We start from the raw sequence: 13,139 nt of genomic DNA on the forward strand, positions 1-13,139 counted from the left end.
TTCCTTCTGTGAAGAAGAAAGCTAACTGCGACCCGTCAGCCAGGGCTTGGTCAGCATGGCTTATGTCCTGGCCGGTGGGGGGACAGATGCCTTCCCATCTGGCTTAAAGCACTGAGCCCCTGGACAAGTCTTTACCATCAGTGGTTCCTGTGGTGCCCTTGTTCAACTTCCCAGCTGCAGGGGGGGCCTAAACAGCTCTGTTGGACTGAGGAATGTCCGTAACTATGCAGACTTTGCAGTTTTTAATGAAAATATTTGGCTGAGAACATCTGTGGAGGAAAAGCCCTTTTCCCACTCCACCCTGCTCCCCCTCAGGCCTGGTCTGCTTGTCCCGAGGCCTCCTACCTTTGAGAAGAGAGCCAGCTGTGGGTTGTTGATTAGTTAGAGCAGGCTCAGCACAGCAACCCCCCCCCACCCCCGCAGGACTGCAGAGCTGCCTATGCTTGTCCTTGGTCTTGACAGAACACTCCAGACAGTTGAAAGCACCAATCAGACTGGCCACCTGATGCCTGGGGATGCCACTCATATCTCTCCCTCACCCAGCCAGAAGCCCAACTTTTCTCCCACTTGGAAACAGACCCCTCATTCCTTCATTCAAACCTGGGTACTGGGAATAGCACAACCTATCCCTGAACCTGGCCTGACACTCATCACAGCCTGCCCCCACATCTGCTGCTTCCTGGGCCAGCTCCAGACCCCAGGCACAGTGTATGCCCTTGTCCACTTCCCTCTCGTGATTATTTTTTTCCTTGGCCTACTCTGCTTGGGTGACCTCATCCTTCCATACTTCCTTTTTATTCCTCTCCAGGACATTGGGGACTGAAGTGCTTTACCTCTGGCATCTATTTAGTGGTGATGCTAACTGCTTAGGTCAAGTGGAGAGGTTTTCCCTCCAGAGATACTTTCCCATTGCTGCTCAAGAGTACCCCCAAACACTCCACACCTTTGTCCACTGTTGCTACCATCTGAGACTTGAACACAAACTTTTTTTTTTTTTAAGATTTTATTTGACAGAGACAAAGCAAGAGAAGGAACACAAGCAGGGAGAGTGGGAGAGGGAGAAGCAGGCTTCCCACTGAGCAGGGAGCCCAATGCTGCGGGGCTCAATCCCAGGACCCTGGGATCATGACCTGAGCCGAAGGCAGATGCTTAACGACTGAGTCACCCCAGCGCCCCAGACACAAACTTCTTCTGCCCCCTTTCTCTACTATCCCAGCTCCTTGTCCACTATCTCCCCCGTTATAGCTCGATTCTCCAGACACTTTTGTCCCTTTGTTCACCACCCCAGCTCCTGGATCACCTTCCTATCTCATTCATACCTGAAACACTTCTTTATCCAGAACAGCTTCAGCAGGAACCCTGGAATCCTGGTTGTATCTTAGTTCTCCCACATGTGCCATTTTTTGTCCTGTTTGGCTACCATTGTAACACCAACAAGATAGAAGACCAGAGTTCAGTGGGCAGGGTTTGGGTCACTTCACTGAGCCCCCTGCACCGGGCAGGCAAGCACAAAGGAAAGTGTGTACACGGTTGTCTCTTGTCTTGACCTAGAGCTATTTGCCATCAAACATTTGCCATAACATTTGTTGAGGGCTTACTATGGACCAGGCACTATTCTAGGCATTGGAGACAGCAATGGATCCAAAAAAAAAAAAAAAAAAATCCCTTCCTTGAGGCCTGTGGGTGTGTTGTGGGGGGTGGGCTTATGTTCTGCTAGGGTGAGACCCAGAATAGACAAACACAAGTAAATTGTAAGAAGTTGACCGGTGTCATTCAAAAGGTCTGTAGGGCCAGGTCTGGGGGTCTCAAATGATGGGGGTGCAGGTAGGCATTTTTAAATAGGGCATTCAGGGAAGGCTTCATGAAGGTGACACTGAAGCAAGGACTTGGAAGAAGTGAAGGGATGAAGCATGTGGGTATCTAGAAGAATATTCCTGGCCAAGGGACCAGCAAGTGCAAAGTCCCTGAGGCTGGATTGTGCCTGCTTTATTCAGAAACAGCTTGAAGGGAACAAATACGTCTGGAGTAGAGTTAGAGGAAGAAGGGTAGGAAATGAGAATGAGGTCAGAGAAGTGATGGACCTGATGGTCTAGCCCGCGGTGGACTTCTGTCTTCGTCAAGTATTTCCACTCCCATCATGCTCTGGTAGTCCTCCCTAGTATGAACCTTACTGAAAACTCTAACCGGTGTGATCAAGGCTGCCATAAAAGGAAGCCCAGAAGAGGCGGGGAAGCTGGCTTTGGACTGGGGTGCAGTGTAAAGATGTCCCAGAAGGCCTGCCAAAAGCTGCCGCCATTTGAGCTGGGCTTGTTGATATTGTGTAGAGAGTTTTCCAGGCATAGAGGAGTGAGGGCTTAGGTGTGCTGGCAGTGCTTGACACACAACAGGCGCGCAATAAATACAACAGAAAACCGCAGACCTGGGGAGAACCACGGCGGGGCCCTGGCAGGCAAGAAGGAGCTGAGAGGCGGCAGGCGAGAAAACCCAATTCAGGGTGCATACGCAAATGCTCGCGTGAGGCGGAAAGAGGTCTCCTTCCGACCTAAAGTCCCAAGCATGCGCAGTAACGCACCCTCCCCTCTAAAGGTCCGCCTTTCTTTTCTCAGCCTAGGCTCCACCCCGTGAGTCTTGCTGCGGGGCGGGGGGAATGGGAAGGGTTAGAGGCGGGACGAAAGACGATTGAACGCTTTTTTGACCAATAATCTTGCGGAACAGTCGGCCTATAGTGAGAGAGGCGCTCAGAACAAAAAGAAGTGCCCGCCCCTGGCGCCGAAAGCCAATGAAAATCTGGCAGAGGCGTGGTACGGGGCCGTGAAATCACGCCTCTTCAGCTCAGCCACGCCCTTCATTCTTGCTCTGCCTCACCCCAGGGGGCAAATCCGATTGGCTGGGCGACAACCTCAAAGGGCGGGGACGCACACGTTCACAGTGGGAATGAGCTAGCGGAGGTGGGGGGGGGAGCTGGGCGGGGCTAGACTCTGTCCTATCTAAGGTGGTAAAGGCCAATGATTCTCCAGGCCGCCTCTCCTAGAAAAGTCATCTTCTCGCGAACCTTTAAATTTCCTGCCTTCTGAGGCACCTCAAGGGACTCAGACTGACTGCCTCATCTGTCTTTTTCCTCCTTGCAAAAGTCCCGTTCGCCACCATGGGGATGTACCAAGTGAGACCACGTAGGGGGACCGAGTGGTGACCGGCACGCTGGTTACTGGCTGCTGCCCACTTCGGCGCTAGCAAACTTCTAACAAGATCGGAACTGAGTACTAAGCAACCTCTACATTTCCCCCTGGCGCCGTTCCAGGGCTGGCGCCACATTCCCCGGTGGGCGCGCAATGGCCGCGCCCCCTCCCGCAGCGGACGGGTCTTTTGGTACATGCAGTCCGAGGTAAGTCCCCTCCTTCCCACTTCAGCCTTTTCGGCGCGTGCGTGCGCATGCGCGGAGCGCGGCGCGCGCGGCGGTTGGGCCGTTGGCTGTTCGGCCCTGGGATCCGCCGCGTCTCCGCAAGCAGTCGGCTCTGAGCCGCGAGCCGCCGTGAGCTCTCGGATTCGAGCGGGCGCCAGCGAGCCCGGGGGCATTGCCCGCAGCGGCCAAGCTCATGGCCGGCTGAGCGGGACGCCGCCTCCGCCTCAACCACCGCCGCCGCCGCCGCCTCCTCCTCCTCAGCCGGCGGCGGCCCGGGCCCAGCAGCCATGGCCGAAGACTACTGGGACGGGCGCCTGCGGCGAACAGGAGGAGAAGGAGGTCGCGCGGCCTCACCCCGGGCCGCCGCCCCAGGCGCCGCCGCGCCGGCCCCGCGGCGCTGAGGTTGCTCGCGCGCCCCCGCCGGTGAGCGCGTCCCCGAGACGTGGGGTGGGGGCTGCCCTTCCTCTTGCAGAACCAACCCAGACCCCGGGCGGTGCCCAGGGGTCTGGGCTGCACCGCTGGCATGTGCCCCCTCCCCCAGCGAATTTCCCAGAGTGCACCGGGGCGGGGGTCATTCGGGGCCTTCCTGACCTTGGCCCCGCCCTGGGCCCGGTCTGGGAACCGGGGATGGGCAGTCCTGTGGGTGCTAATGGGAAGCAGGGTGATCAAAGGACCAGAGGATGTGGAAGTGGGTGGTGAAAGGCTCGAGGTTTGCTAATGGCCTGAGCTGTGGAGGGGTCGGAGCATGTGATAATAAGTCTTACCACTGTGTAGGGCTTGAGGCCCAGCGTGTGCTAATGGGGGGGGGGGGCAGTGAAGGGCCCCGACGGTGTGTGATAGGGGAGAGCATGTCAGAGGAATGCTGAGGTATGCAAACGGGGTTAAAGGTGTGGAGAGACCCCGTGTGTGTTAATGGGGGATAAAGTGGTAGAGATAGCAGAAGGTATGCTAATAGGATCAGGGCTCTGAAGCCCTGTGTGTGTGGTAATGAGCGTCAGGATGGTGTTAATACTGTGTATTTGCCCATGAGGGACTGCAGCGTGCGGGGGTCTGGAGAGTGCTCATGGAGGTCAGGGTAGTGGAAGAACTCGAATGTTGAGAGTGTGCTAATGGGGGTCATAGCTGTAGAGGGTACGTGCGTGTGTTAATAAAGGTCTGGGTAGTGTGAGGCCCAGGATATGCTAATGGGGACAGAGTGGTGGAAGACCTGAGCCTGTGCTACTGGGTACCAGAAGTTATGAATATATGTGCGGTGGGAGGGCACAGTGGTGAGGGAAATGTCTTAGCACTGTAAGAGATTCAGTATATTAAGGATCAAGATGGTGTGAGGTCAGTGTGTGTGTGTGTGTGTGTGTCCATGTCCATGAGGACAGGGGATGTGAGACTCCAGGATGCGATAAGGGATAGTTATATGTGAAATTCTAGTGACCGTTGATATGGGTTTAGAGCCTTGGAGGTGCTTAAATGTGTACCATTGGGGGAAGAGTCAGAGCAGTATGGGGTCTGGAAAATGCTAGTGAGCATCAGAACATTGTGAAGACAGTGTATGCTTGTGTCCCCGGGGGACTGGGGTGTATTGAGGTTCCAGGGGGTGCAGTAAGGAGGATCGGGGTTGTGAAGGGATTCAAATGTGAACCAACAGGCATTATAGGTGTGGAGGAGTTGAAGCAAAGAGAAATAAAGGACAGGAATATGTGAAGGTCTAGGTGTGATAAAGTGGATTTAGAACCATGGAGGGCTGAAGTGTGTGCTAATGGGGCTCCAGGCTGAATGAAGACCTATGTGCGCTAATGAGGGTCAGGCCATTATAGAACACTGTGTTTGTGTGTCCCCGGGGAATGGGGCTGAGTAAGGGTTCAGGGTGTGCTAACGGGGAGGCACTGTGAGAGGCCCAGTGTGTGCTAATAGAGGTCAGGGTGAAGTGAAGGTCCAGCTTGTGCTGATGGGAGGTGGTGGGGACAGGGTAGTGAGAGGACCAGAATATGGGTTTAATGATGGTTATAGCTGTCGAGGGGTCTGAGTGTGGGCAAAAACAGTCAGGTCAGGGATTGGCAAGTTTCACTTTGTGTTAATGAGATTCAGGGCAGTGTGAAGGTCCAGTGAGTGCTAATTTGGGTCAGCTGTAGAGGGTCCCAAGTGCATGTTAATAGGGGTCAGAATTATGCACGGGGAACAGTGTGTTAATGGGGGTGAGTGCTTTGGAGAAGCTAACAGGCAGCTGGGCCTAGGAGGCGCCCAAGAATGTGGCGGGGAGCCTTGGGCGGTGAGCGTTAACTTACAGGGGCCTGAGCCTATGCAAACAGAGTTCTCTGCTCTGTTGGGGCTTCCTATGCTGATGGGGGTTAGAAATAAATGGGGAAATTGCAGGTGCTGATAGTTAAAATGCAGAGAGGCCTTCTTGAGGGGCCAGTGTGTGCTTATGGGGGACTGGAAAGGATGAGGATGGTGTGTTCTTGGTGGGAGTTGTGTGGTGACTATGTTGACTAGAGTGTGATGACTGTGTCCTCAGTGGACAGTGTGGTGTGAGGTGATGAGTGCCCTTGGGTGTGAGAGTATTTTGAGGAAGGGTGTATGTCCTCGGGGGTCAGGAAGGACAAATGCCCTTTTTTTTTGAGTGGAGTTGTGTATCCAGTTTCTTGCTCCTTCCTTCACTATTCTGAAATCTAAAAAGCTCAGAAAATGGAAATAATAATATTTAAAAGTTTTACTGTATATTAATGTTCAAGTGTCTCTGTTCACAAAGGTCTGCCCAGGGCACCCCTGCTGGGAATGTTGCGTGATATACAGATTTTGTATCCTGTCTTCCTAAAATCCCAAAAAAACTGAACTCTGGAACATGTCCAGCCCTTGGAGTTTCCAGTTAGAGGTCATGGACCCTGGCTCCTTCTGGCTCCCTCCTCATCTTCCATCCGGCCCTACTTACTGTCCCCCCAGATGCCCCATTCCCTGCCACAACAGGCAAAGCCGGCTGGGTATTCGTACCATGGATGCAAGACTGCCTTTGGGGCTGGCCATGCTTCTCCTTCTTCAGCTTCAGGTCCAGTGTACGGCCTACTGGGTCAGGATTTTTTTGTTATCCTGGGTTCTCTGAATGGACCTCATCCTCTTTACTGGGGTCTTTCCACTAGGCTGGCCCCTCTGCTCCTCCTGGGGGTGGTGAGGCCAGGCAAGCGGAAGCAGGGTGTAGGGACCAGTGGGGTAAGCACCTGATGTCAAGGTAACAGATGACCCACTTCTCTCCTCGAATCCAGATCCAGCCTCATCCTCCCACCTCCTATCTAGCTCCACTTCCCTTGGGCCCAGGGCCATCTTAGGCCCTGCTGTGAGTCCAGATGGTTCCTAGGCCAGGTCTTTCCCCCTCCTTGCTGGCCTGGAGCCCAGGAGGAAGCAGAAGAAGGCCAGCCTAAGCCTTTTGGTGGCCCTGTTCCCTCCAGCAGCCCCATCTAGGTCATCTTCCTGCCAATGCTAGTGTCCCTGGGCCACGTTTTCTGGAGTTGTTCATGGGTAGCAAACTTACCCTGCCCATCTGGTAGAGATTGGTCTTAGGCCCTCAGCCCCCTGATTCATTAATTTCTGCCGTAAGCACTTTTTGAGCGTCTACTCTGTGTCAGTCACTGTTCCAGGTCCTCAGGATATAGCCGTGACCTAAACAGACAGAAATCTACCCTGGCGGAGCTGATCTTCTAGTTATGGCGGTGAGGAGACAGACAGTTAAGAATATAGAAACCAATAAGTAGATGGTATCATTTCTGAGAAGGTGATAAGTGCTGGGGGGATAATTTGGCAAAGTGAGGGGGAGCTCAGTGTGGTTGAGATTTTAAATAGGGTTATTTGTGGAGGGTTATCCATGAAAAAGGTGGTATTTGAGCAAGGGTCCGAAGGGGGTGAGGGAGTGAGCTATTTTGAAATCTGGGGGAAGGGTATTTCACGTACCAGGAACTGCCAGTGCAAAGGCCCTAAGGTGGGACTGCTGGGTGTGGTTGCAAAACAACTAGCAATGGTTGAGGGGGAGGTGAGGCCAGAGAGATAATAGGGGTGAATAGGGTGAGACCTTGTGGGCCACCCTTGAGGACTGGGACATTTATTTGGGGTGGTAAGGAAGATGTGTACTCTCAAGTAGAGGAGAAATGAGGCTAGGCCTGGCTTATAAAAATCTGAGGGGGACCCATAGGGTCCCAGCCTGATTGAAACTTTCCAGCGACCCTCAGGACAGCTGGTGTCTATTGAGATCCCCCCTCCCCCCGGAACCTACCCAGTGGTTGGGTCTGGGTAGGACTCCCCTCTCTGTACACCCCTCACTTGAGTAGACCAGTGGGGTAGTCCACTTAGTCACCATGACAGTGGTTGCTGGGGAAGGCAGGCGGGTCCTTGTGGTTGTGGGGAGCATTCTGCCTTGGCAGTTGGGGGTGATGTGGGGCTGGTGCCGGTGGAATATGCCATTCTATGGGCGAGCCCAGGGCCGTATTGGTGGCCCCTTGGTCCTGGGCGAGCTGCTCGCCCCACCCACAGCTGGGCCCATCACCACTGCTGCACCTGAGAATGCCTGCTGTGGAGGCTTTTGTTCCCACAGTGAGGCTGCCCCCATAGAGGCCAACAGTCCACCAGTTGGGCCATTGCCCTCGGCCAGCCACCCAGGCCTCAACACCCAGGTGCGCTACTTAGGAGCAGGGTCCCCAGGGGCTGGCTGTGGGTGGGCAGGCACTGACAAGGGTCCCCATCTATGCCAGGTTTCCGGGAATCCCGAATGGTTCAGGCCTCCGCAGCGGTTGGGTGGGCACTGACACAGGTTCATGTCAGTGTACCTCACTAAGTTGTCTTGGGCTTTAGGGGGCCCGTGGTGGTCAGGCAAGTGCTAACGTGGGACCCATTCCCATCTATTCCCCCCTGCTCAGGTCGCCATGGATCGGATGAAGAAGATCAAGCGGCAGCTGTCAATGACACTCCGAGGGGGCCGAGGTGTGGACAAGACCAATGGTGCCCCTGAACAGATAGGCCTGGATGAGAGTGGGGGTGGCGGTGGCAGTGACCTTGGAGAGGTACCCACTCGTGCCGCTCCTGGGGAACCTCGCTCTGGACGGGGCCCCCTCAGCTCTGCACCAGGTAGGTCCACTGACCGCTTCTGCCCCCGAGACTGGTCCCCAGGGTGCTGCCTCCCAGCCGAGCTCCCTTTAGACTTGTTTTATTTCCGTTTTCCTTTCTCCATTTTCTCCCCCTTCCCTGCCATCCTCTCAACACCTTCTCTCTGTCCATCTGTGTCCCTTTCCTTGGCTTTGTGCCCAGGCCTCGGGGGAGGAAGAGTGTCCTGCCTGCTATAGCTGCCCCAACCTTCCTTTGCCCTTCTCCTGCACTCTGCTATGGCCCCCTCAGGCCTACGGGTGCCTGCCTGCCCTGGGCCTGCCTTCCCAGGGCCTTTGGCTACTCTGCCGCTGTGTGCCTCCTGGCCCTGGGCCAGCACCAGTCTCAGCTCACCCCTGGAATGGGGTGCTCCACTAGGTGACTATTGCCCCTCCACCCCTATTCAACCTGTCCCGACTTGTCTGAACCTCCTTGGGCCTTGCCACCTTCTCCCTGAGGGACTCCAGGCTGCTCTGGGGGCTTGCTTGTATGGATGTGTGTGATGAAGGAATGTGTTATGCTGGGGAGGGGGTTCCTGGGGCTCCAGACCTCAACTGGTCTGCCCTCCTCCCCCCCTCCCCCGTCCTCACCACCAGAGATTGTACATGAGGACTTGAAGATGGGGTCTGATGGGGAAAGTGACCAGGCTTCAGCCACGTCCTCGGATGAGGTGCAGTCGCCAGTGAGGGTGCGCATGCGCAACCATCCCCCACGCAAGATCTCCACTGAGGTGCTTAACCCCTGTCTGGCTGGTGGTGGGGCTAGAAAAGAGGGTTAAACCCAGGGAGGTGGAGCTCATGGTCCTGTTTCCCACCTATCTTGCCCGCTAGGACATCAACAAGCGCCTGTCACTACCAGCCGACATCCGGCTGCCTGAGGGCTACCTTGAGAAGCTGACCCTCAATAGCCCCATCTTCGACAAGCCCCTCAGCCGCCGCCTCCGCCGTGTCAGCCTGGTGAGCATCTTCTGTTTCTGTTCTCTCCTCCCCCCACTTCTCCTCCCCAGTCCCCTCCCAGGAGCCTGCTTCAATCTGCCCCTTTACCCCACAGTCTGAGATTGGCTTTGGGAAACTGGAGACCTACATCAAGCTGGACAAGCTGGGTGAGGTGAGAGACAATCATGAGGCCTATGGTGGGGATGGGAGTCCATGAGAACTTCCTGCAGCCTCCAGCTCCTTTCCTCTCACTCTTCCTCACGCCCCAGGGTACCTATGCCACCGTCTACAAAGGCAAAAGCAAGCTCACGGACAACCTTGTGGCACTCAAGGAGATCAGACTGGAACACGAAGAGGGGGCACCCTGCACCGCCATCCGGGAAGGTATAAACACCCAGGAAGGCTGTCCCAGGCTTCCCGGCCTCTCCCCATGGTACATACATACATGGCCCATAGTGAGAAGAGAGACTGGGGGTTTTGAGACTTTCCTTCTGACACTCTGAGCTTCATAAGAAAGTGACCATTGTGCAAATCTTTAGATAATAATCAAGGTAACCAGGAATCTGTTCCTGTTTGGAGAAGAGACCAAGGAATTAGAAAGCAGGGTGCTTGCTTTGGTTCTGAGAGAACCCATGAAAGTGCTCACCAGTTTCCTTGACATGACGATTTCTAGGCAGACTATCACACGGAATGAATTTGAATTGCGTAGAAATTATATGCACAAACTCAATTTCACACGAAGCTGCAGGCCTCTGTACTGAGGGTTGAAACAAAACCCTTTTCCAGAAATCAAAAACAGGTTGTGAAAATCTAATGTCACATAAACCTGGAGCTGCAATCCCAGGTTCTTGCTCCAAACTCTTCTCTGAGCCTTAGTTTCCACATCTGGAACATAGGGACACACCTTCCTGGCATTGCGTGGGATAGAGCCAGTGGCTGTGAGCCACCACCCCAGAGTACACAGGGAAAGAAAGAAACCCTGGGCTCATCCCTGTCTGGTCCTCGTCCTCGCCTCTATCCTGAGGGTGGGGTCCTGACTTTTCCCCCATCTCACTCCCATGTTTCCTGCAGTGTCCCTGCTCAAGGACCTCAAACATGCCAACATCGTCACGCTACATGACATTATCCACACGGAGAAGTCCCTCACCCTTGTCTTTGAGTACCTGGTAAGGTTGAGTGGCAGTGGGTCCTGAAGGGGGGAGGTGGGGCGATGGCCACTATCTCCTCTTTACTCCTCTATTTCCTCTTCTCTCCTCAGGACAAGGACCTGAAGCAGTACCTGGATGACTGTGGGAACGTTATCAACATGCACAACGTGAAAGTGGGTGTGGGGCAGGAAGCAGGGGCACACGGGGGCCCCCACTCACCCACTCCACCCCACAAATCTCCCAGAAACAGACTTTTCCCATTTGGCTTTTTTGCTGGGAGCCCTTGGAGGGCATTGGGACCCTGTTCTCTTTCATGAGCTAAGGCTCTGGGCTCAGTGTCTGTGTTTGGGGGTGGGGAGCAGTGTCCGCTGGGGGTCAGACTGCTGGATACCCTTTGACCTCCACCTGCCCTTCCGGGTCCCTAGCTGTTCCTGTTCCAGCTGCTCCGTGGCCTGGCCTACTGCCACCGGCAGAAGGTGCTACACCGAGACCTCAAGCCCCAAAACCTGCTCATCAACGAGAGAGGAGAGCTGAAGCTGGCAGACTTTGGTACCCTGGCCTCCCCCTTCTTCTCAGTGATGCCCCAGCCTTACCCTCCTACACTCCCCCTTCCTCATGACCACCTAATCTCCATCCCCTTCAGCTTGTCCAGGCTTTGCTTAAGATGCTCTCAGTCCCAACTGTACCGTCCCCCAGACTGCCTGGGGCCTCCTCAATTCCAGCTGCTCCTTCTCTCAACCTACCAGGCCTGGCCCGAGCTAAGTCAATCCCAACGAAGACCTACTCCAACGAGGTGGTGACACTGTGGTACCGACCCCCCGACATTCTGCTTGGGTCCACGGACTACTCGACCCAGATTGACATGTGGTGAGGACAGGTGGAAGTACGGCAGGGGCCATGTGGTGAAGGGGGTGGCTCAGTCACAATGGCCAACCAGCCAACTGCCTCCCTGTTCACTGTGCTCTCCCTGCCTAGGGGTGTGGGCTGCATCTTCTACGAGATGGCCACGGGCCGGCCCCTCTTCCCAGGCTCCACAGTGGAGGAACAGCTGCACTTCATCTTCCGCATCTTGGGTGAGGAGGAGTGAGCCCTAGGAGCCATGGGGACATTTAGAGATGCCCTGTGGATGCTTAGGGTAATTCTTCCCCACCAGGAACCCCAACTGAGGAGACGTGGCCAGGCATTCTGTCCAACGAAGAGTTCAAGACATACAACTACCCCAAGTATCGAGCCGAGGCCCTTTTAAGCCACGCACCCCGGTGAGACTGGTGGGTAGGTGGGTGGGTATTAGGGGCCAGAGTGCCCAAACTCAATTTAAAGCAGGTCCCCTTGTCCTTGCTGTAGACTTGACAGCGATGGGGCTGATCTCCTCAACAAGCTGCTGCAAGTGAGTCCACCTTCCTGGGCCAGCCTTGGGGGTTAGGGGATTTTAGGTGTGGGGAAATGGACGAGCTCCAGGGGTATGGTCTGGGGTGGGGAGGAAGAGAGGCCTACTTGTTGAAGGTGTTCAATACACCACCCCCGCCGCCGCCACCCCTGCCCTCCCCCGACCTGTCCCCCACTCAGTTTGAAGGTCGCAATCGGATCTCCGCAGAGGACGCCATGAAACATCCATTCTTTCTCAGTCTTGGGGAGCGGATCCACAAACTTCCTGACAGTGAGTGAAGTTGGTGGGGGGCTGTGGGGAACAGGACACTGGGCAGGTTGTGCAGGGCCCTGGCTTGTCACCTCTAAGGGGGCACACCCTTGTTGAGACATGTGTGTTTATTACAAAAATTATTTGCTTTTTGGTTCCTTTTTACCTTTCATGGGAATTTTCAAACATACATAAAAATAGATGCAACATCGTTTTCCCTTTTTTTAGTAAACATTTTCTCATAAAATATTTAGGAAATGCACAGATCGTAAGTATACAGCACAATGAATTTTTTTTTTAATTTTATTTATTCATTTGAGACACAGAGATAGAGCATGAGCAGGGGGAGAAGCAGGCTCCTCACTGAGCCAGGAGCTGGACGCGGGGCTCGATCCCAGGACCCCGGGATCATGACCTGAGCTGAAGGCAGACGCTTGACCATCTGAGCCACCGAGGCGCACCAACACAATGAATTTTCACAAACTAAACACACCCATGTAACTGGCATACAGGTCAAAAACTAGGATGTGAGGGACGCCTGGGTGACTCAGTCTGTTAAACGTCTGCTTAATATAAAATAACATAAAATAAAAAGATTTTATTTATTTATTTGACAGAGAGATACATAGCGAGAGAGGGAACACGAGCAGGGGGAGTGGGAGAGGGAGAAGCAGGCTCCCCGCGGAGCAAGGAGCCCGATGTGGGCTTCCATCCCAGGATCCTGGGATCATGACCTGAGCCGAAGGCAGATGCTTAATGACTGAGCCACCCAGGCGCCCCTCCCTCTGGTTATTTTGAATCAGCTCCCAGAGATATCATTCATCTGTAAATTTCAGCATGTGTCTCTAAAATATTTTTTAGGGGCGCATGGGTGGCTCAGTCGTTAAGCGTCTGCCTTCAGCTCA

General features: G+C 54.5%; 1 protein-coding gene across 4 annotated transcripts in view; it reads left to right on the forward strand.

The window, feature by feature from the left end:
• The first annotated feature begins 3,002 nt into the window (after positions 1-3,002).
• Positions 3,003-13,139, forward strand: part of CDK16 (cyclin dependent kinase 16) — a 12,463-nt gene continuing 2,326 nt past the window's right edge. Inside the window, exons 1-14 of one of the 4 annotated variants that reach the window (XM_032426716.1) lie at positions 3,003-3,382; positions 8,293-8,500; positions 9,112-9,245; positions 9,346-9,471; positions 9,566-9,622; positions 9,720-9,834; positions 10,522-10,616; positions 10,709-10,771; positions 11,024-11,147; positions 11,345-11,465; positions 11,574-11,671; positions 11,752-11,857; positions 11,922-11,985; positions 12,165-12,255. In XM_032426716.1, the coding sequence (XP_032282607.1) occupies positions 3,371-3,382; positions 8,293-8,500; positions 9,112-9,245; positions 9,346-9,471; positions 9,566-9,622; positions 9,720-9,834; positions 10,522-10,616; positions 10,709-10,771; positions 11,024-11,147; positions 11,345-11,465; positions 11,574-11,671; positions 11,752-11,857; positions 11,922-11,985; positions 12,165-12,255 (1,414 nt within the window). In that variant the 5' untranslated portion in view covers positions 3,003-3,370. Of the gene's footprint in view, positions 3,383-3,417; positions 3,824-6,987; positions 7,096-8,292; positions 8,501-9,111; positions 9,246-9,345; positions 9,472-9,565; positions 9,623-9,719; positions 9,835-10,521; positions 10,617-10,708; positions 10,772-11,023; positions 11,148-11,344; positions 11,466-11,573; positions 11,672-11,751; positions 11,858-11,921; positions 11,986-12,164; positions 12,256-13,139 lie in introns of those variants that run through there. The other 3 variants (XM_032426720.1, XM_032426718.1, XM_032426717.1) reach the window with 3 other exon arrangements.

This window comes from Phoca vitulina, unplaced genomic scaffold (genome assembly GCF_004348235.1).
Source record: "Phoca vitulina isolate PV1807 unplaced genomic scaffold, GSC_HSeal_1.0 scaffold35, whole genome shotgun sequence".
Classification (NCBI taxonomy): Eukaryota; Metazoa; Chordata; class Mammalia; order Carnivora; family Phocidae; genus Phoca; species Phoca vitulina.